General features: G+C 38.0%; 2 protein-coding genes across 2 annotated transcripts; both read left to right on the top strand.

Annotated features, from left to right (window-relative positions):
- The first annotated feature begins 170 nt into the window (after positions 1 to 170).
- Positions 171 to 3,810, top strand: LOC135076762 (large ribosomal subunit protein uL1m). The gene is made up of 8 exons (XM_063971184.1): positions 171 to 290; positions 366 to 421; positions 539 to 669; positions 992 to 1,205; positions 2,106 to 2,273; positions 2,840 to 3,073; positions 3,243 to 3,340; positions 3,631 to 3,810. Exons 1-8 carry the CDS (start codon positions 272 to 274, stop codon positions 3,761 to 3,763), a joined length of 1,053 nt encoding a protein of 350 aa, XP_063827254.1. The 5' UTR covers positions 171 to 271; the 3' UTR covers positions 3,764 to 3,810.
- Positions 3,811 to 4,467: 657 nt separating this feature from the next.
- Positions 4,468 to 21,328, top strand: LOC135076760 (ras-related protein Rab-11A). Its single transcript, XM_063971183.1, has 6 exons — positions 4,468 to 4,750; positions 5,186 to 5,307; positions 6,773 to 7,005; positions 13,205 to 13,320; positions 17,722 to 18,435; positions 19,830 to 21,328. The coding sequence occupies exons 1-5, from the start codon at positions 4,711 to 4,713 to the stop codon at positions 17,850 to 17,852; spliced, it is 642 nt and encodes a 213-aa protein (XP_063827253.1). The 5' UTR covers positions 4,468 to 4,710; the 3' UTR covers positions 17,853 to 18,435; positions 19,830 to 21,328.
- The last annotated feature ends 1,008 nt before the right edge of the window (positions 21,329 to 22,336 follow it).

The following is a 22,336-nucleotide window of genomic DNA, read 5'->3' as shown; positions in this document are numbered from 1 at the left end:
CATTCATACGACATAGTTAGTTTAGCTGAAAGAGATGGCTAGAGTTTAATTCTCTAGTGCCATTGAGGCCAGTGGCCACTAAGAATCGAGGCCCAAGATCCGAGCGGATCCGTGAATGATGTCGTAAAAGAAAAAAATATTATGTCAAATAAGTGTTGTTTATGGTTAACCTAAATTGAAAATATTGAAGATAGGTCCATGTATTGAAGTTGAATTTTATAAAATAAATAATAAATTGTGACTTAATTATTAACAAGAGCCAATTAAAAATATGGCTGGAACAATTTTCCGTAAGCAAGCACCTATTAATTATAATTTGTATCAATATCACTAACATTTTTAACTTGGAATTGACTTTATTTTAGGGTCGGTGCTCAACAATGTCTTTTCTGTTTGTAAATCTTCAAATACAGTTAATTTGGTAAGTTTATTAACTTAAATTTCCTGTTTTACCCAAAGTGCATGAGTGATTTTTTATTTATCATGCGATATCATGTTCAGAGTCTAAAATAATCAGAATCAAAACATTGTATTTTAGAGGAGTATACACAGTGCACCAGTGTACTATGCAGCACGTAAAGGTACCAGGGCTAAGGCCCGTGCAAAGAAGGTTAAAGTGGAGGTGACCAAAGTGGGATTCATCCCATACAATCAGCGGGGCAAGGATAAGTGAGTATCCACAGAGCTTGTGAATTCTCTCTTTTTATTGATGACAATGAACTTAATATGTTATTGTGAGCAGACTATTGATAGGTCACTAAAACTGTGTCCTTCAATATCACAGAATAATTAACAAACAGTGTTAATCGTAAACAAACAACTACAGGTGAGGTGTTTCAGTTTTGATTCATGTTTGTAATCTATAATTCTTTTGTTTTTATACCTTTGCCTCTCAGTCATATTCCTAGTTTTTTTAATTGGGTTAAATTAGTTGTAAATTATTTAATAATTTAAGAACTAACAAATATTTTAAACAAAACCTTGATCACAGGCAAATAGCACAAAAAATAAACAAGCATCTGGACGACACCTGCAAGCCTAAATCTGAAGATGACGTTTACCCAATGAGGTATTACCAGTGGGTTGTGTACACAGTCGAGGAGGCCGTACAGGCTCACCAGGAGAGTCACCACCCTACCATGTACAACCAGCCTGATGCCCTCATATATGCTCAGGTTGAATTCAACATGGAAGGCGTGAAAAAGGTATATTTTTACTTATATTGTTTTCTCTGATAACAATAAATATTTATTTATACAACCTGTGGATGTTAGACTCTGTAATGACACTCTTTGTAAACAATTTGAATAAGATAGATACGGGTATTAATTTGTGAATAATGAGGGTTTTCGCGATTGAAAAATCCGCCAGATGGCGGGACGTGGATGTAGGGTCTGACTGCTGCGTGATTGGTGGATTTTGACATATCTGTCAATGTCATGTCAAAAATAACCGATCATGCAGCATTTGGACCTCGCGTCTACGTATTGCCATCTGGCGGATTTTTCAATCGCGAAAACCCTCATTGAGCTTAAAAATACTCATTTTTGTCTGTCCAAAAATCTATGTATTTCATGCTCTAAGGGCGCGCCGCACTTTAACGGCGCTGTGCGACACAGACTAAAAATATTGTTTTATACAATTTGTGTGGGGTGTCGCATTAAGACGGCGCAGTGACTCAAAATCGTTATGCTGCTTTTACACTATGCGGAAATTAGCCGAGTCAAGTCAAAAAAACAGAGGAGTGGGGATGAAATTCATTCATAATTCATCCCCACTCCACTGTTTTTTTGACTTGACTTGGCTAATTTTCGCGCAGTGTAAACGCAGCATTACGACTTTTATTATAAACGCGGTCGCCCATGACTTCGTACGCGTGGATCCCGTTTTACCCCCTCAGGGGTTGAATTTTGCAAAATCCCGTCTTAGTGAGCACCTACGTTCTAAACGGAACCCCCATGCAAATTTGAGACTCCTAGGACTTGTAGTTTTTGAGATTTCGTGATTAGTGAGCCAGTCAATGAGTGACCTTTCGCTTTTATTTTTATTATTATAAATTGGTGTTACACAGTCAAATGTAATTCCCAACCTGTAACTGTTTCCAGAACCGTTACATAGACAGCTACACTCGTCTCAGCCTGCTGCCGCACGCGTTCCCGCGGGACGAGGAGCGCACCATCCTGGCCTTCTGCAAGGGACAGGAGATCATCAAGGAGGCGTTGGACGCCGGTGCCACTACAGCCGGCAGTACTGAGCTGGTTAAGAAGATTCAGGTGGGTACCTCAACAGTCTACATGCTCATGGAGGGAAGTCGAACCTTAACTTTGAACTCCTATGAGTTCGAAGGAACCTAGGACATAGGTTCTTCTGATTAATTTCGTTGCGGATCCAATGACAGTTTAACTTTCCTCTGGCACAAACTTGACCTTCATTGGTCGGGTTTAATGGCGGCCAAGCTGTAGATCCTAGCTACACAAGAGTTGCAGCGGTGGGAACGAGAGGTGGGAATAGTCCCGTTTCGTCTACATGCGTTATTCTAAGCGACAGTGCACACTGGACGTCTAGCGTTTTGTGGCCGCGTCTATCGTCGTGATTTGTCGCCCAGTGTGCGCTGTTGCTAACTCCTTGTTCCTTCCTAAAAACTACTGCTAGCCATGCCAAAGTTGCTACAGCTACCTGTGTGTAGAATGCAGTCTGTTGACTTTTTAGAGAAGAATAAAAGAAACAGATTGCCTTACTTAGGATTAAGCCACGTCTACGGGGGACGCATTTGACTTGTGACTTCAGTATTTATTACACAAGCATTGGAAAAGCTGAAAATTAATTAAACATTTTCCAGGAAGGCGAAATAAAACTAAGCGACTACGACTACGTGGTCGCCCATCCAAACATCCTCACAGACCTGGTGCCAATCAGAGGGCTGATGAAAAGGCGCTTCCCCAACGTCCGAACAGGGACCTTGGACGCCAACCTCAAGGAACTGGTGAAGAAATTCGCGTCGGGACTCCAATACAAGGTGGTGAAGGATGAAAACCAAGAGAATTTCGGTTCCGTTGAAGTTCCAGTGGGAAGGGTGCGTTCTAAGTTTGATATTTTTTTGTGTCTATCATTTTGATGTTGATGCTACGGAATAATATGGATTTAATTTAGGAATACCGTTTCCTAGCCTCTAGATTCGTGCAGGAAATGCGCGTCACTATAAATCAAATTCGAACTAAAATAATGATTTGCTATGTTTACAGGTGAACATGGACCCTAAGCAAGTAGCTGAAAACGTAAACGCTTTACTAAAAGATATGCAGGCGGGTCGACCAAAGCGAGACGGACTTTTCATCACAAGGTAAATCCAAAGATAAAGTTGATAAAACAAAGAAAAAAGTCCGCAAAAAAAGGCAGGCTACGCTCCGGCATTCGTGCCGTTATTAGGCAATGATTTTCACATACTGTCTGTTGCATAGAGTCAAAGTGCAAAGGGCAACGTGCTGAGAAGAAGTGGCTGAAGAAACTCTGTTACCTTTGACAGAGTCCTTTGTTAGAGACAATGGAGCTTTGAAGATATATTAGCTCATATTGTCATCTTATTTACTATATCCCGTTTTTTATCTAATACTATTATTATTTTGTTCATAGGTGCTTCATCGTGAGCCCACCCGCCACTCAGAAGCTGAAGATCGATCCGTTTGTGTTCGTCGACAGAACACTCTCGAAAGAAGTGCAGGAGGAGAGCGACGACGAAGGCGAAGCAGCCGCCGCTACAGCCTAGTCTAGAATAACTTGTGTATAGTTAGAGTAATATAATGTTTTAGAAACTGTTGCTTTTTATTCAAAAGCTATTCAAGCTCGTCTTTTTGTATGGTGAAAAAATTTAAGCGAGAATTTTACGAAAAATTTACAAGAATTTCTGAATTATTTTTATTAGATTTATTAATTAGAATTTTCACAATACCTAGCTTTACATGTTCGCATATTTATCAGAAAACCGTAAGTCGCTCTTACTGGCTGGCTTTTTACCGCAGTTTTCATCAAAAGATTGATGTGATTTAAGAGATAGGTTCAAATGCAAAATATATTTCACACGTACGAACCCGGGGCAGATTGCTAGTTTTAAAATAAAAGTGAGACAGAAAAGCGTATATTCATGCGCTCTATTATAATTTGAATTTTATGAATGTATCAATTATTGTCTAATAAAATTTAAAATATTATGAACGCATCTCTAAACACAAAACGTCATTTGTGTCAACGACATTTGTCAAAGAACGTTCCAAAACCTACAAAATATTTTTTCTCATTCCACTTAACTCTAGTGAGAAAATGCTTTAAACTGCTAATTAATACAATTTAAAAAATCATTTTTAATGTATCTTTATTGGTTGTGACTTATTTTTAACATTAAAATGACTATACTGTTACTAAAATTAATTAAATTTTAAACTAGACCCTATTTGGTATTTCAGGTATTGGAACGTTCTAAGAGGGGCGTAAAACAATCCGCCATTTTGTCCCTATGACATTTTATGAAATTAAGATTTTAATAGTTTGTTACCCGTTTAAATCTGAAAAATCCCACTACAAAAGTGGTTTTAGTGAAGCTGTGTAGTGTTTCAATAGCCTGTGATATTTGTGTCTACATTTATTTTTGTTTACGTTCATCTTGACGTTTTTATCTGAACGAATTTGACGTCGAATAAAGAACTCTAGATAATCAAAATGGGCACAAGAGAGGACGAATACGACTATTTGTTCAAAGGTAATTCCGCCTAGAAGCGTTTCCTATATTTTCACAACCGTATAATAAGAATTCGATTCATTACAACTTTCTTTCGAGCCATTGTTTCGGCTTTCAATGACGTAGAAAAAACTATGTTACGATTTTCTCCTTTGTTTTGTATTACAATTAGTCGTAAACATGACGAGTAAGATTTGAATTACTAGCCAACGATTTGGAAAGGCTTTAAAGTAGTTTCGAACTTTGTTGTTTCATCAGCTGATTGGTGTAGTGACTATCGATTTCGCGTAAATTTTGTAGTTCATGAGTCACCTTCTAACTGATCTGCGTGATATAATCACCAATGATGACTCTCCATCCGGATATCATCCTGTATAAATTAACAAAAGCAGTACCTTGTTATAAACAAGTGTATTTTTCGATGTTTTTCTATGTTGGTTTAATTCTTTGTTTCAGTTGTGCTAATAGGTGATTCGGGAGTCGGTAAAAGTAGTCTCCTATCTCGGTTCACTAGAAATGAATTTAACTTAGAGTCAAAATCCACAATAGGAGTGGAATTTGCTACAAGAAGTATAGAGGTATGTTTCTTTGTTTCCTAGCAGCAGGTTGATAACAAGTTAAGCTTGTTTTTCTTTTGCTTAGAAGTGCTTTGTTTTGGTTTACCTACTTAACAGTTCCCAGTAACATTGAAATTGTTTTGTAACAGTATTTTTTTATGAAATATTCATACAATGTAAGTAATGTTGCAGTTTAATTACATTATATCAAACTTAATTCAAGCTCATGAATTGTAACCAGCTGCTGCTCACATGTTGTGCAATTTGCACTACTTTCACTAATATGGTTGTTGTGAATGATTAAAAATGCAGATGAGGATGTGAGTAAGCATTCCTTTGTGTTGTAAATATTTGTAATAGAATACTGTTACTTTTATGTATTTACAGCTTTTAACTAAGAGAGCATACTGTGTAATTAGGCAGAATTAAAAATTTGCCAGAAATACTTGAGTCATTGATACTTTTTACTGCATTATTTGGCAGAAACCTTTGTTCATAATTTGGAAATGTGTCCATATCTGACAAAAGGGTGTTCTCATGACATAATTCAGTTATGCTCATGCCTGTAGACCCGTCAGATATGCCAAATCAATTAGGGTCAATTGAATGTAACACATATTAGCCTTAAACAGGACATGACCATAAATTTCCTGTATTCCAGTTTATTGTTAAGGATGTATGCAGGTATTTAATTCTTATCACCATAGTTAGGTTATTTTGAGTCATAAACAGTAGGAAATGTTTAAAAGATAAAGGTTTAATAGATGATGTCATATTATTATAATGACCAGTATTTGGCATCTAAGGCACTTATCATTGGGAAAATAATACTTGTTTTTGTTTCTGGCTAAGGAACAATTGGTGAGGTGATAAAAAAAAAAAAACTATATTATAATTATTATTATAATTATTATAATCTATTGTAACATTGCTACTAATTTGTCATTTATTTTTATTAATTTGGGAATGTTTTGGGAACTAACCAAAGGTTAATTTCATTGATAACATTATACACACATTAATTTTAATGTGTGATTAATTGTGCAGTAATCTGGTAATTCAGTTATTACTGATGTATATGACCTAACCAATTTGTGTTACTGGAAACTGTAAATCTGCTTAACATATTTAATTAATTAGATCATAAATAACTGAAAGTTTTTTATAACTGTTGAACTATTCTCAATAACATACTGTGTATAATTTAGCCAGAAAAATCCAAGAGTTAGCTCAAATTATTGAAAAAAAATTAATCATCATCCAATCATACAGTCAGTCAGACTAAATATTTTTGAAGAAAAATTTTAGGTACCTGTTGTAAGATTCTACAGTGTTGACTTTAAATTATATGAATTTGCCGTATTAATCTCAATCCATCTTATCTTAGGTTACAGATTTGAGTCATAATTGAAATGTCTTTGCTTGTTTGCCTTGTGCCCCATAAAAAAATCATATACCAGTCATTGACGTTCCACTCGCATTCCAGGTCGACGGCAAAACCATAAAGGCCCAGATATGGGACACGGCCGGCCAGGAGCGGTACCGTGCGATCACGTCGGCGTACTACCGCGGCGCGGTCGGTGCACTGCTCGTGTATGATATCGCGAAGCACCTGTCTTACGAGAACGTGGAGCGATGGCTGCGCGAGCTGCGTGATCACGCCGACCAGAACATTCTCATCATGCTCGTCGGCAACAAGAGCGATCTCAGGCATCTCAGGTAATAGCTACAGAATGTTTTGTCTGTCTGTCAGTCTGTTCATTTCTGCCGACCAGAAGGCAGTAGCTAGATCATGGCGCTCTTTGTCAACAAGAGCCGCTCGCTGGAAGCCAAAAGTGGTATGACGGCTTCTACTGATGATGCGCGGAGAACGCGAAAGTTAAATGCAACCGCCACGCCAATTGTGATGTCCCGCGATCACAGTTTTTGACAGTAGATATAACGTCTTTAGACGAGATAGACAAATTTCCAGACTTAATCATAGAAAAGTTGGAGGTGGCGTTCTGATCGCAGTTTCCAAACAATTCACTGCTAACGCAATGTACGATTGGAATAGCGAATGTGAGGACCTGTGGGTCACCGTCGATATTGGATCGGGTTTTAACATTGCACTGTGTGCAACTTATTTGCCACCACCTGTGCAAAAACCAATTCTCAAACACTTTATGGATAATTTTAATTCCGTAACAGATAAACTAAATAATTACCACCCTGTCATAATAGGAGACTTTAACATGAGCAGTATAGACTGGATTCAGTTGGGTGACACCGCGGGTCCTGGCATCAGCATTGCTTGTTCTAAACTATGTCAAAACTTTGTAGACTTCACGCATTTAAATAATTTGAAGCAATGTAACACTGTCTGTAACGCTAGCGATAGGATTTTGGATTTGGTATTTATTGATCAACCTTGTTGTCATGTAACTAAAGCTACAGATAGCCTTTGTAAAGTGGACCCTCACCATCCTCCCCTCGACATTGTCCTTAATTACCACTCCGATCAAACTCTGAAACCTAATAATACAACTAGACTTAATTATAACAAAGCTGATTACGATAAAATTAAAATTGAATTGGGAAAAATCGATTGGCACTATTTATTCAAAGACATTACAGACCCTAATCAAATGTTAGACTTATTTTACGAACACATTAATAGGCTAATTGAATTGTTTGTTCCTTTCACAACCAAAACTAATAGCTCAAAGCCGCCTTGGTTTTGCAAAAACTTACAAAGGTGTATCCGTGAGAGAGATAAGTACGTGAAGAGATATAACTCATACAAAAACCCTATGGATAAGATTGCTCTTCAGATATGCAGGAAACGTTGTGAAAAGCTATCAAAACAATGTTATAACTCATATATCAACCGTATAGAAGAAGGAATAACAACTCAACCCAAGTGCTTTTGGTCATATATGAAGGCTAAGAGAAATGGGGCTAGTATTTACCCGAAAACTATGAAAAATGGTATATATTCAACTAGCGACGGTGACGACATTTGTAACATGTTTGCGTCATATTTTAAATCCGTGTATTCTCCATCTTCGAAACCACATGGAGAGGTCAACTCCTCTGCATACCTAAACAAGCTAGCTAATAGTTCGGATTCTTTATCTACCTTCAATATAGACATTGAGGATATTATCACATCTCTTAAAAAATTGGATATATCCAAGGGTTCAGGATCAGATAATTTACCTCCAATTTTTATGATTAGAAGTGCTAAAGAACTAGCGGTTCCCTTATTTTTAATATTTAATCAATCACTTAATTCTGGAATTTTTCCAGACAAATGGAAAATTGCCAAGGTTGTTCCGATACATAAGGCGGAATCTAAAGACATTGTGACCAACTACAGGCCTATATCAATACTCCCTACACTAGGTAAAGTTTTCGAAGCCTTAACAACACCAAAGATACAAAATTATTTCAAGAAATATTTGTCAGATAGTCAACATGGCTTTACTTCTGCTAGATCCACATGTAGCAATTTAGTGACATTTATCGAAAATACTATAGAGTCGGTGGATTCCAACAAACAGGTAGATACGATTTATACCGATTTTAGTAAGGCATTTGACAAGGTTTCACATTACGTATTAAAGCAGAAACTGTCCGCCTACGGTTTCACAGGTTCTTTTCTTAAATGGTTGGATTCTTACTTGTCTAACAGGCATTTTTACGTGGTAGTCAATGGTTATAAGTCTAACATCTTTCAAATAACCTCAGGTGTACCTCAAGGGTCACATCTGGGACCGGTTCTATTTAACATCTTCATCAATGACCTGCCCGAATGCTTTAGTCATTCTACGCCATACTTATTTGCAGATGACCTTAAATTAACACGGACGGTGGAAAGACTGGAAGATGCCTTACTGCTCCAAAGCGACATTGACAAACTGCTATGTTGGTGCGCAAACCACGGCATGGAACTTAACATTAAAAAATGCTCACAAATTACTTTTACCCGGAAGATTAAACCATTTGTTCATAGTTACTCCATGAACGGTTCACCCCTCAATGTAGTTGATATTGTAAGGGACCTAGGAGTCCTGATTGACAGAAAGCTAACATTTGTCCCACACATCGATGCAGTCATCAAGAAAGCGTCAAAATGTTTAGGCTTTATAATGCGAAATTCCAAATCATTTAGGAAAGCAGAAACTAAGATTACTCTATTTAATTCACTGGTACGTAGTTTGATTGAATACTGCTGTGTCGTGTGGCGCCCTCATTATGCTGTACACAGCCTCAGAATAGAGCGAATACAAAAACGCTTTCTTTACCATTTAGCTTACTCTGCAAGCATTGCCAAAAGGGTTGATGGATATACTTCACGACTCGATTACTTTAAAATAAAAACTTTAGAGAGCAGAAGAACCATTCATGACATATTATTTTTGTCTAAAGTCCTAAATGGTAATATTAACTGTCCAGATCTTCTATCCAAATTTAAATTCAGAGTTCCCACAAGGTATCCCAGAAATCCCATCAATTTTCTATATCCTCCTTTCCGTAAGACGGTACTGGGCTTTAACTCACCAGTCCCGAGGCTCTGTAAGCTTAATAACAACATTAATGGGGATATAGATATTTTTTGCACCTCTTTGAACAGGCTTAAATACCAACTTCATCATCTAAATTAATGTTGATGAGCCTCACTTTTTTAATATTATATATATATTTATTAGGGTGGTCCTTATTCCCAAGAAAAAAATTTTTTTTCTTATATTTTACGGGGCACCACGTAATTTGAATATATACCATATGAAAGTCTTTCATTATTTTTTTTTTAATTTTTAAAAGACATTTAGGGGTCGCTACCAAGGTTTGAATTTTTAGTAAAAACAAAATCTGTATTTGTTAGATTCATTTATTTTTAAAGCCAAAGCCAAATAAAAATATTACAAAATTATTGTTGTTGCTATGAACTAAGATAATTATGTACAATGTACATATTTGAATCAATTATTTTTAAGATATAAGAGTTTACTTGTTAGTATCTCGACGCGTCGGTACCATGGTCGGTATAGAAGAGGGGTTAAGGGGAGAAGGGGACAAGAAGCGATTGTCTATTCTATCTATGCGATGTTCATTTGCACGTAAAATGTGATATAAACACTTAAATAAAACATTTATGAAACCATGATTTAAGATCTTCAAAGCTTTTGTAAATATTTTAACAGCTGGTAGCGACCTCTAAATCTAAACCAAAAAAAAAACAAAAAAAGCTAATTTCATATTTAGAGGTATATAATCGAATGAGAAAGTGCCCCGGGGATAATTCAAAAGTCGAAAAATAAGGACCACCCTAATATTTATTATATACACCTTTAAAAGTGTACCGTGTCAATCTTTCATGCATGCAGTGTTTACCGTACTATTATTGTGCACTTAGTTCTAAGTTATTGTTATCTAATTTTTTGTAAGCATTGGTGTAACAATTATTGGTAAACCAAATAAATAAAATAAAAAAAATAAATCCCGACTAACTATTAGGCTTTTAATTGATAGCCCTGCTTATCATGGAGAGCCTCGCAAAACCCACTCTGGTGGGTATGCATTTTCCTGACTAAAAATGAAAAAAAAAATAGGTTTACCTAAACAGGGTACTTGACACCACCATAAATTGACGACTAATGTGCGCTGCCGCACGATTCGTCTCGCCTCGACTCCAAGATTCGGCTCCATGTCAGTTCAATATTATTGTCTGGTGTGATAAGAACATTTCCAATGGTCCTTCGATAGTTACTTTTGTGAAGCCTCTGTAACCTTGTTGGTGTTCAAATAAATAAATAAATATCAAGATTGCTATTATCTGATGCCGACATACTTGTGTAAGGCAAGATAATAAAGTAATTTACATATCTACAAGTAATTATAAATTCAATATAAATATTTTCCTTTTTAAATGGAATGAACTATGTATGTTTTTAATTTGGAGTACTTATAAGTTGATTTATTATTGGAAATAAAATGCTTACTGTTTAACTTTTACTATGATGGTAGAGAATTGATAAAAATATCATGAGATAGGTGATTCTTCATTACTTTCAGACGCATGTTTGCTTACAGATTAGTTGGTTGAAGCTTGATAAAAATTTAGTAAACATTGTCTGCTTGTGCAATCTGTAACCAATATGAAAACCAAATGTAGACCAACTTTAAATTCTGACGATTCTTGCAAAAGGTGAAATATAAAATTCAAAGTAGATGTCTTATGTATTCAAAGATAGTGTGTTAGATCTGAAGAAATATTTACTCTTATGTTACTTTAAAGCTGACACATTGGCCTGGATATGTTTCGTTCGTTCGTTCGTCTCAGCCAAATGACGTCCACTGCTGGACAAAGGCCTCCCCCAAGGATTTCCACAGTGAACGATCCTGCGCTGCCCGCATCTAGATATGTTTACTTAATAGTATTTTGTAGATTATTATAATTTGCATGTGCAGTAGGTACCACGAGACTATCGCCAGGACTCAGCGGGCACCATTAAAGGTTTAAAAAAGACGCCGATTATAATCTGGAGTCTAAACAGAACTATACTCAACATCAAATAAACCGCACCTTCCGCGACGCGAACTTTAACGATTTTCTTCTGACACAATCATGGTGCCCCAATAATATTGGTGTTATTTGAAAGCCCAATAAATATCCTTAAAGAAAAACACATTTAATTTCTTAATAAATGATTAACATATACCATAAATGTGACTTGAAAAAATACCTCACTTTGGGCCCACCTATGGGCTCAATTAGACCAATTTTTATGGTTATAAAACCAAATAATGATCTCACGTGTCCTCTTTAACAGATGGATAGCGATTAATCCCAACTTAACAGTTTTATAGCCATAAAAGTTGGCTCTAGCGTAACTACCTATTTTTTGAAGAAGTGACTCTGGATCCTTGTAAAGACACATTTTTGGGGTAAAAACCTTTCCTTTAATGAAATGAAGGTTAGAACTAGGCTTTCAAATGGTGCCAATATTGGTGGGAAGTGGGGAAGCATACGTTTGAAAATGCTTGTCGCGGGAGGTGCGATTTATTTGATGTCGAGTGTATTTCAAGTTTGCGTAATTACATATAACAGGTTGCAGATGTTTTTCATAGACATCTGTTTTTATACTACGCGGCTACGTTCTCTTCCACTAATAACGAACAATCGTTATTGACTTAGATGTGGCGCATATAGTGGCACTAGAGTTGTGTTTAACCTTGTTCAATAGCTTCGTTCTATTTTGATGCTACAATGACTGCTCCAAGACCCTGTTTTACTCAATGTCATGGCCGAACTAAGGTCAGTTTTCCAGAATTTCACCCCTGATAATTTAGACTGAATATCTAAGAAAGTAAGGGGTATTTTTGTTTGCGGGCGAGCGATAAGCCGGATTTATATTTGTATGACGTGTTGTATCGTGTTGTTATGGTTTCTGACGTGTCGCACACTAAATGTATGAACCGATTCCGTTCCAATGCGTCACCACCACAGCACGTTAGATCAATATGTAGTGTTGCCACAGGAAAATAAGGGCTACCTTTTTCTTTTTTTATTATTTTCTATTGACGTTCATAAGTGCCACTTGTGGTCTAAACTGAATAAATATTTTTGATTTTGATTTTTTTGATTGATATAAATCCAGCTTTAAACTCGACCAGTTACAAGCCTCATGTAAGACAGACAGAAAAACATATTTTAGGTATATTTTAGCATTAAAAATCTAAAGGTAAGAAAAGTGTCAGATTGGTCGACTCGTGATCGAGAGGATGAACGCGGGTTCGATCCTCGGCACCGCTCAACTATTGTGGTGAAACCACTCCTAACCCAAGCATATTATTTATTTAACCTACCACGAGGGGTTAACGGGACTTATTTAAAAAAAAGCTAAATTGTGAATTTTTTCTATTTTTCCAGATCCATCCCAACAGAAGAGGCCAAGGCGTTCGCGGAAAGAAACGGCCTTAGTTTTATTGAGACGTCCGCTCTCGACTCAACCAACGTGGAGCCCGCTTTCCAGAATATTCTCACTGGTAAATAACCTTTTTTAACCTTCCTAGCGTTTCAGAGTAGGTCAGGGCAGATAAACAATCTGGTTGCCTCATTCGCCGATCGCTATCGAGGTAGCGATTCCATTATAGTGGTACTTCACATCTGGATCTGTGTTCATCTAATGCTCGAATAGGAATCTACCTCGGCGTTTCAAACTATAGCATAATATGAAACAATACTGACTTTGATGACCTATCACAAGACTGCTCAAACCCAGGCCCAGAATTTTAAGTGGACCGCGTATGTATAGTTTGAAAAATTAAGACAGCACTTAGTTTTAAGCACTTTTAGTTATAGTAATTTCATGTATGCGTGTTTGTCTTGTTGGTTGTCCTAATAAATAAATAAATAAATAAATAAATAAATAAAAAAAACCGCACCACATTAAAAAACCCCGCCGCGCACAGTACAAACTTTAAGGAGTTAGCTATCAAAAATGTAGGTGGTCCGTCGTTAACGACTGAATCCACCGTTTGGCCCGACTCTTCAAAAGGTTGAGCAGCCTTGACCTATCATAACACATCAAAATAACAAAGGATACTATAAAAAATACCAAAATTAAAGTATTGGAACTGCACAGTATCTAACTAATTACTGTGCTAATGGATATGTTGCTAGGTCGTATTAGTTGTGGCCTATTTTCTTTACATTGGTGTGAACTGGGAATCTTATAGCATCACATTTCGATTATTAATAGATAAATAATATAGGCCAACATCATTCATTCTTAAAAAATCTTACACTGATATCTTGTTGGTGTGGTAACCGACTTATCAATGATCTAACTGATGGACAAGATAAGAAATGACGCGAACAATATTAGTACTGTGTACTTATAAATCTGCTATGACTTTTACAAATCGTAGACATGAAAACCGATGTTATTCTAAATAATTGAATTCCATTCAGTCTTGTTCATCATAAATATTCTATTACTTCCGTGTCCGAATGTAATAGCAGTCAAATCCAATCGAAGCCAATTGTACCGAAGAATTTATTGCTAACTGGGTTGATTGGTTAAAGAATTCCCTATTCATACAATATAATGTAATATCTAGCCTAAAAGTATTTTAAAATAATAATAAATCTATTCTAATACATTTGATTTTATTCAGCTTTAAGTTATATGTCGTTGGTGTATCTTTTTCAATAAATAAATGACAAGCTTTTAAACTGGACTAGTCCTTCTAAACAAGGTCGTAGTTTAATTTATAAATACTTTTAATTTCACAGACTTGATCGTATGTAAAGATTGATCGTATAATTTAAGTTTCTGCGTAATATATGACTGACCTACTACGCATCTTACCAATATTATTAATAAAAATAAACTAGTAGATAACGCTAATGACGTCGCAGTCAATAACCGCTGTATTTTGGGGCGTTAACTTTTGTCTGATGCGATAGTCTATCTTTGACAAGTATTATCCACGCGAGCAGAGCCGAAAGAAAAGTTTAGTATGTAATGCATACCGTTTTTTCATTGTATGTATCTGCTATTAATGAACGGTCCCATATATGGTACGGATAGGTTCGCGGTGGCTTGTTATTTTGAGGCCCACGCTACGCGGACTTTATGTCATTACGTCAGAAGTCAGAAGTTTGATATGTGGTAGTGTTTGCAATTATAGCAAGGTTAAGAAGCGATTTATTTACCTTTTTTTTACAAATAAAAAAAAACTAAACTTTTTTCTCGCGGATATGCGCAGATTATGTCAGTCTTAATTTTATAAAAAAAACATTTCAAAATTATTAACGAACTATTTTCGAAATCAATAATTATTACCAATTAATTACTGAATATCCTAACGTAACATATTTACTTTAATATTTTAGTTATATCACAGAATAATAATAAGTAGGTACTACGTACAGAAGTTTTACTTCGCGAAGGTATTTAAAAAAATGTATGCTCAATGTCATTAACAATATGGTGTAATTTAGCCTGTCTCAAGAGTCAAGCACCATTTTGTTGACAAACGTCAGTGATCGGCACTGCGCCAAAGCTATAGGGCTGACTTCGGTAAAATGATGTTACGTGAGGTGCCAAACTGCGGAAAATGTCGGAGGAAATACATGATTTAGCATGAATTATCATGAATAATATTAACTACTTATTTACCTCTCAGTGTCTTGAGGCAACTTAAAAAAGTACATTCTGTGTTTTTATTATTATTTAGGCAGTTAAATACTGCACAGTATTTAGTACACCATTTTCTTTATTTTCTTCCGTCATACACAAGAATACGCGTGCGTGAGTCAATGTTCGCTCGTATGTGAGGCCTTGTCGAATAGTATCCTGTAGGTGGGCCATCGTGCGTGTTTTGTTTTCGATGTAAACTCGCGGAGATGAACAGGCCTGGTTATATTAGAAGTTTTTAGTGTTCATTTGTTATCATAACAGCTAGCATACGAATTCACAGTTTATAGTTTGAATGTATAAGGAAGTTGGAATACCGTCTTACCTTCCGTAGGTTTAACCCATAGAGCATCGGTTCTATTTTAAGGACAGTGTCCTCAAAACGTGTGGATGTCCGGCCCATACACTGTAATCATTCTTAATGCCCCTTTAAAGTTCAAGGCAGGTCGTTAACTCTCCTAGTATGGCCGGTACTGTAATGTGCTATGTCTTTGATAGGGACAAATTAGAATCTATTTTTAGTTCACTGTTTGATCTATTAAAGAGGATGTTCAATAAATAAGCGTTTACTTTAACGTAAGCATAGGATTAACGTTAGTCACTTGTAGGCCCAGGAAAACAGATCCTTCACTTGTTTCTGACCTTGTTTTAGAGTAGGCGCACACCGTTGATTTTTCGTCGGCCGATAGTTTAGTTGGGCTGTTGGCTGTTGATCAGTATGGGCATGTATGAGAGTGCGCACACTACGCCGATTCGATTTGGCCGATTCTTCATACAAATTAAAATCGGGCACAACTATCGACCAACTAAAAATCAACCGGTGTGCGCCTACTCTTAATGTTATAAATGCAATACAGATTAGCTGATAGTTTTCAAGGTAGCTTCCCTGATCTGTGAAACGAGAGTTCTGCAAATTCACAAGCTATTTCCAGCAATATACTATGTCTGCACTTTTACTAAAATATTATATTTGGCAGTTTTCTATCGACAATTTCTGATCAAGTTATATCCTCAAATCAAATGTGATCGGCTTAGTACGTCATACGTCATCAACCTTTGCCATCAAGTTCAAGGTGGGTTATTAGCTAGCCTGTTTATTATTCAAGTGATGGCCTAACGGTATTCGGACCGTTCGGTTCGGATACATGTGTGTATCGCTGTTCTTTCATTGTTCACTTTGAATAGCTTGTATGGATTCGGTTGACGAAACCGCAATTCGTATTGATTGTTGAATATGACGGTTTCCCATAGTTTAGTATTACTTTGTAGTATGTTCAATGATATAAGCGCATCGTTCGTTATTCATTTCAATTTAATAGGTCGGAGGCGTCCTTATCGTCCTGTGCCAATTAGTTAATTGGGTCAATGTTATATCCTCGTATTTGATTAAAGGCTCTGCAAGTTTTATAAAGATAGAAGTCTTGGGCTTGATCTTGATAATAATCTCACCGAAAGGGTGCAGATGCGATCTATGGTGGAACGAGCTTGCCCAGAAGATGTATGCGCAAAAAGTATAAGTAAATAAAAATAAAATGCCTGTTCATTTGCTTCTAAGAAGGCCATAGTGCGAAACCGCTTGGTCCATAGTAGCACTAGATACGATTTCCGTCATTCGATTTCTACAATTACTTTTCTAAATCCGCATTTTGATGGATTCGGCTCGGTTGCCACCAAAATGGAGAGGAGAGATATTTGAATAATCAATCAGATTTCCGAACCGAAGCTTAGTGGAAAGATAACGTGGAAATAAGGAAATCTGATTGGTTAATCAAACGTATATCCTTTAATCTTCTTCTTGTCGTGTCGACAACAAACCTACACAGTGCCAGTCTAAACTCCCCCACAAGAGTGGCGTTGTCAGTAGCCTTCATTAAATCTTCCTGCGTGTTGTTTGGGCACGCAGGGTCCGACATCATGTGCTTCGTCGACTGGGTAACAGAACCTATCCTTAAATCATAAAAGCTTAGTCCACTCATTGTAATTACCCGAGAACGATGGTATTTCTATCGCAGGCAACTTAGTTCTCAAACCATATTTTGCTGGGGCGGTCACAGTGACGTTTTCACTGCCTTTGGTGACCGTGTCTAACTTGGGGGCCAATTCCTCTAAATGTTCTTTCATAAGAGTCTTCAGTTCTAAATAATCACCTTTAATCTCTGCTTTGGTTGAAACCGGGCCTTATTGTTATATGATTGACTAATTTATTACGTCATAACCTAAACGTAACGTGTTTCGTTCACAGAGATCTACAGGATCGTGTCGCAGAAGCAGATGCGCGACCCGCCCGAGGGCGACGTGATCCGGCCCGACGTGGAGCCCGCCGACCAGCGGCCCTCGCAGGCCGACAGCGTGCGCAAGCAGTGCTGCCAGTAACAGGTGTGCTTCTGGAAGCTTCTGCAGGCTGTGTGTGTGTCTCCTAGTTAGCAGACGCGCGACCGACGTGGTCCGGCCCGACGTGGAGCCCGCCGACCAGCGGCCCTCGCAGGCCGACAGCGTGCGCAAGCAGTGCTGCCAGTAACAGGTGTGCTTCTGGAAGCTTCTGCAGGCTGTGTGTGTGTCTCCTAGTTAGCAGACGCGCGACCGACGTGGTCCGGCCCGACGTGGAGCCCGCCGACCAGCGGCCCTCGCAGGCCGACAGCGTGCGCAAGCAGTGCTGCCAGTAACAGGTGTGCTTCTGGAAGCTTCTGCAGGCTGTGTGTGTGTCTCCTAGTTAGCAGACGCGCGACCGACGTGGTCCGGCCCGACGTGGAGCCCGCCGACCAGCGGCCCTCGCAGGCCGACAGCGTGCGCAAGCAGTGCTGCCAGTAACAGGTGTGCTTCTGGAAGCTTCTGCAGGCTGTGTGTGTGTCTCCTAGTTAGCAGACGCGCGACCGACGTGGTCCGGCCCGACGTGGAGCCCGCCGACCAGCGGCCCTCGCAGGCCGACAGCGTGCGCAAGCAGTGCTGCCAGTAACAGGTGTGCTTCTGGAAGCTTCTGCAGGCTGTGTGTGTGTCTCCTAGTTAGCAGACGCGCGACCGACGTGGTCCGGCCCGACGTGGAGCCCGCCGACCAGCGGCCCTCGCAGGCCGACAAAATCAAAATCAAAAGTATTTATTCAGTTTAGACCACAAGTGGCACTTATGAACGTCAAAATTATTATAGAAAATAATAAAAAAGAAAAGTTAGCCCTTATGGGGCACTTTACATGTCTCCTTATCTTTTGAGCCCTACCAGCGCTTCGAGACAAACATATGGCAAGTGCTGAGAAGAAACGCCGGAACAAACTCAGACAGCGTGCGCAAGCAGTGCTGCCAATAACAAGTGTGCTTCTGGAAGCTTCTGTAGCGACAGTGCACATTGGGCGACAAAACGCGGCGACAGACGCGGCCACAAATAATAATAACTACAAGAAGCCACTATCCTAAACACCTGCCGAATTACTAGGAAATTCTTATCTTACATCTACGACTACTGTCTTACATCCTATCTCGCTTGACTGAGGTCCGCGTAATAGGTTAACTACCCAGACTTTTATTTATAAAAAAATGGAGAAAAAATAAAAACTAGAAAATAATAATAAGTCATTTATTTCAACACACAGTCATAGGTTTAAGGTTGCAGTTAATAATAAAATACAAAATTATAATAATAATAAAATACAAAACGCATGCGCGCGTCATTTCATATTTTATTAGCTTGTCGTTGCGTAGACTGTGGTCTCCTATTTACGCTGTAGACTGCGTACAACGTCACAGCGTATGCCGCGTCACAGTGCTTTCTATAGAAAATGTACTGTTGTGGTCTCCTTCAGACGTTGACGTCGGTAGGACGTTGATAGGAACGTTTAACGCTGATGTCGTACGCCGCGTATAGCGTATACGAGACCATAGCCTTATTCTGACTGGCTGTTAGTTTCAGCCAAATGACGTCCACTGCTGGACAAAGGCCTCCCCCAAGGCTTTCCACAACGACCGGTCCTGTGCTGCCCGCATCTAGGTACTTCCTGCGACCAGATTTCACCAGATTTTCGGTCCACCAAATCACCACTCGAGAAATTTTCGGCTCGAACGGCCATCAGCTCTACGAGCTATGTACTCCGTCCACTGCCACTTGAGCTTAGCAATTCTGCGGGCTTTGTCGGTCACTGGTTTTCCTGCTTCTGACTGACGATTGGTGTTCATATAGTCAAGGTGAACGACCTGACTTTTGCCATGTGAGATAGATAGATCACTCGAATTTATTAGAGGCAAATGGATGATTTGTCTATGCACCACCACCACTTCACTTGAAAGCCTAAAAACCCCGCCTTCTATTTTTCCTCTCCTTCTTACTGACTTATATGCTTCAATAAATATTTTTCTCTTCCACAGAAAGTCCAGTTAATATCGGAGCCGAAGTCAAGAGAAGCATATTGCTGGAAAACTAATCACAATCATTACGAATCATTCCCGAGAAATGGTCTCCAACACGCAACAACCGGCCGCGGCCGGCGCTGGCGGTGGCTAATGTAGATAGCTTGTGTAATTATTGATATTTAGTGTCCGAACGAATTAACTTACTCTATTTAACCGTTGGTGTCATGTAGAAAACTAGATACACAGCGCTCGGTATGATATAACTAAGCTGCCCGGTGTCGTTGCTCGGTTTTCCGCGCTCGCACACCGCAATAAGTATTTGGTTTTTGAATAATGAATTGTGCAATAACTATGAGCCGTGCGGATGCTTCGATTAATTTAGTGATTGTGAATCTAGTTGTTTATGTGAGATCGATGATATTAACGTAAAGTGAACTGTACCACGTTAGTACGAGTCCAAGCTTCGGTTATAGTAAGCACCCGGTATTTTTACATTAATTTTGCGCTCCTAGACGTACACAACACTGTGTAATTTATTCCTGATTTATTTTTATTTAGGGGAAAAACATTTTATTTCGAGTTCGACTTAGTAGATAATTCATTATAAATATCTATTTATTTAGAGAATTTAAAACTTCGCCGGGTACCGTTTCATTTCAGATTCGCGTTCGGATCGAATGGAGCGGCCGGCGAACGAAAGTATATAAAACTGTTAAATAACACAAATCATAGCTTCATAATTATTATTAAACTCATCGTTTTTGTATTACACTAGCCGGTAGTTCGTGATAAGTAACGAGATAGCTTTTTTAAAACGTTGTTTTATTTACGGATATTATGTGCCTTCGGACATGCGAGACATGTACATTTAAGCTTTGTTTCTGCCGCGGCGATGCGTGCCGCCGGCTGGCTTCGGGCGGACACACTTTGTTGTAGACTGCGAGTCTACTGTTCAAATTCTTTATTATTATATAGGCCCTTTTCAGAGCACTTATACTTTTAATATACCTTGTCCTGTCACCACTTCGGGACGACATATCCGTTGGTGCTGAAAAGAAGTGGCGAAAGTGTTACGTTATTCATTCAATAAGCTCACTGGCCTTTGTTGGATACAGAAGAAAAGTATCAATCAATGAAATCTATCGACTCGTGCGCCATCTAGTGTTACGCGTGCGTACTAAAATGTGGGACGCCATCTACATTTTAGCCATCTAAAAGAACTGTAGTTCTGTAGCGAAGTTATTATCAGTTTGGTTTCTGAGTCGATATGTTATGAAGTGTTAGTGGCCCAGGCCTAACCACGTCCGCCCCGGCCGGCCTGCGGCCTAAGGCCAGGCCTTAGCCGAGCCTCCGCTTCACCCTTTGTTATGTTCTAACGAGACTATGAGAGATGCGGTGTTCGTTGTATCTAAGTAATATATTATTGTATTATGGTCATATGCATGGTTATTTTTTTAGTGCCTATCTGTAATTACTTTATTAAAGACAAAGATAATAAAATATAATGTAAATTTCTTTGCGTTTTTATTATTCGACACCCCATTTATGTCTGTACTCTGTATGAATCAGCTTATGAATTTGAATGACTTCCTTCGCCTAAATGATTTGTTTATTTAAGAGGATGTGCCTTTATTTTGTCAATCTCATGCGGTTAAATAAATTCAATTCCCTAACAGCTGTTTTGCTATTTGACCCACCAAAAATCGTGCGTGGCTAGACTGATCTGTTCAGGTCAGAGTAGACCAAAAGTCAAAATGTTCCTTCAAATTTTCTGAATTCAAATCTATTTATTTATAATAACGCCTTTTGGTGTTAACCCTCCGTGTACAAGGTGACTAAAAGTTACGTCCCGTACCACGTGGGGTATGACACACCCCAATATACAAAGTGATAAAATTTTCATTCAACATTTTTTTAGGTGGAATTTAATATTTAATATTGATTATTTACGTATGCTAATTAGGTTTAAGAAATGCTCTGAGCTGAAAATATGTATTATAACATTTTTATCATAAAAAAACAAAAAGACACAATTTCCGTTGTTCTTGTAATTTAGGAATCAGTTTCCTATGTATAATTTTTAATTAGTGCCTTTAATTATGACAACCTTTTTTATTTAACAAAGTACAAGTATGTACTTATAATTTAAAAGTAAATTAAAAACTGGAAGGGTATAAATTTGTTTTGATCATCGGTTTTCAATTTACCACAATTCTGATGAAAGAAAATGAGTATGCTCAATGCATAAAATGGGAGCGTAACAATTTTATTTATTAATAAAATATGTTATTCCATTTCAGTAGCCCATAAATTGTATCACCAAGCACAAATTGTAGCCCATAAGTGTATGTTCACATACATCTTCGTATCTCAGTACTAAACTTCCAGATTAGCACTAAAAGTCATCTCATTTGACTAAAAGTGCTTGAAATTTTTAGATACCGTAAAAATCACGAAAAATAATATTTGTATTCAATTTTATTCAATCGACAAAGCTAAAAATATATAAATTACACCAAAAC

This window comes from Ostrinia nubilalis, chromosome 12, assembly GCF_963855985.1.
Source record: "Ostrinia nubilalis chromosome 12, ilOstNubi1.1, whole genome shotgun sequence".
NCBI classification, from domain to species: domain Eukaryota; kingdom Metazoa; phylum Arthropoda; class Insecta; order Lepidoptera; family Crambidae; genus Ostrinia; species Ostrinia nubilalis.
Note: the sequence above shows the minus strand (reverse complement) of the source record. Positions and strands in the feature narration are given on the sequence as shown.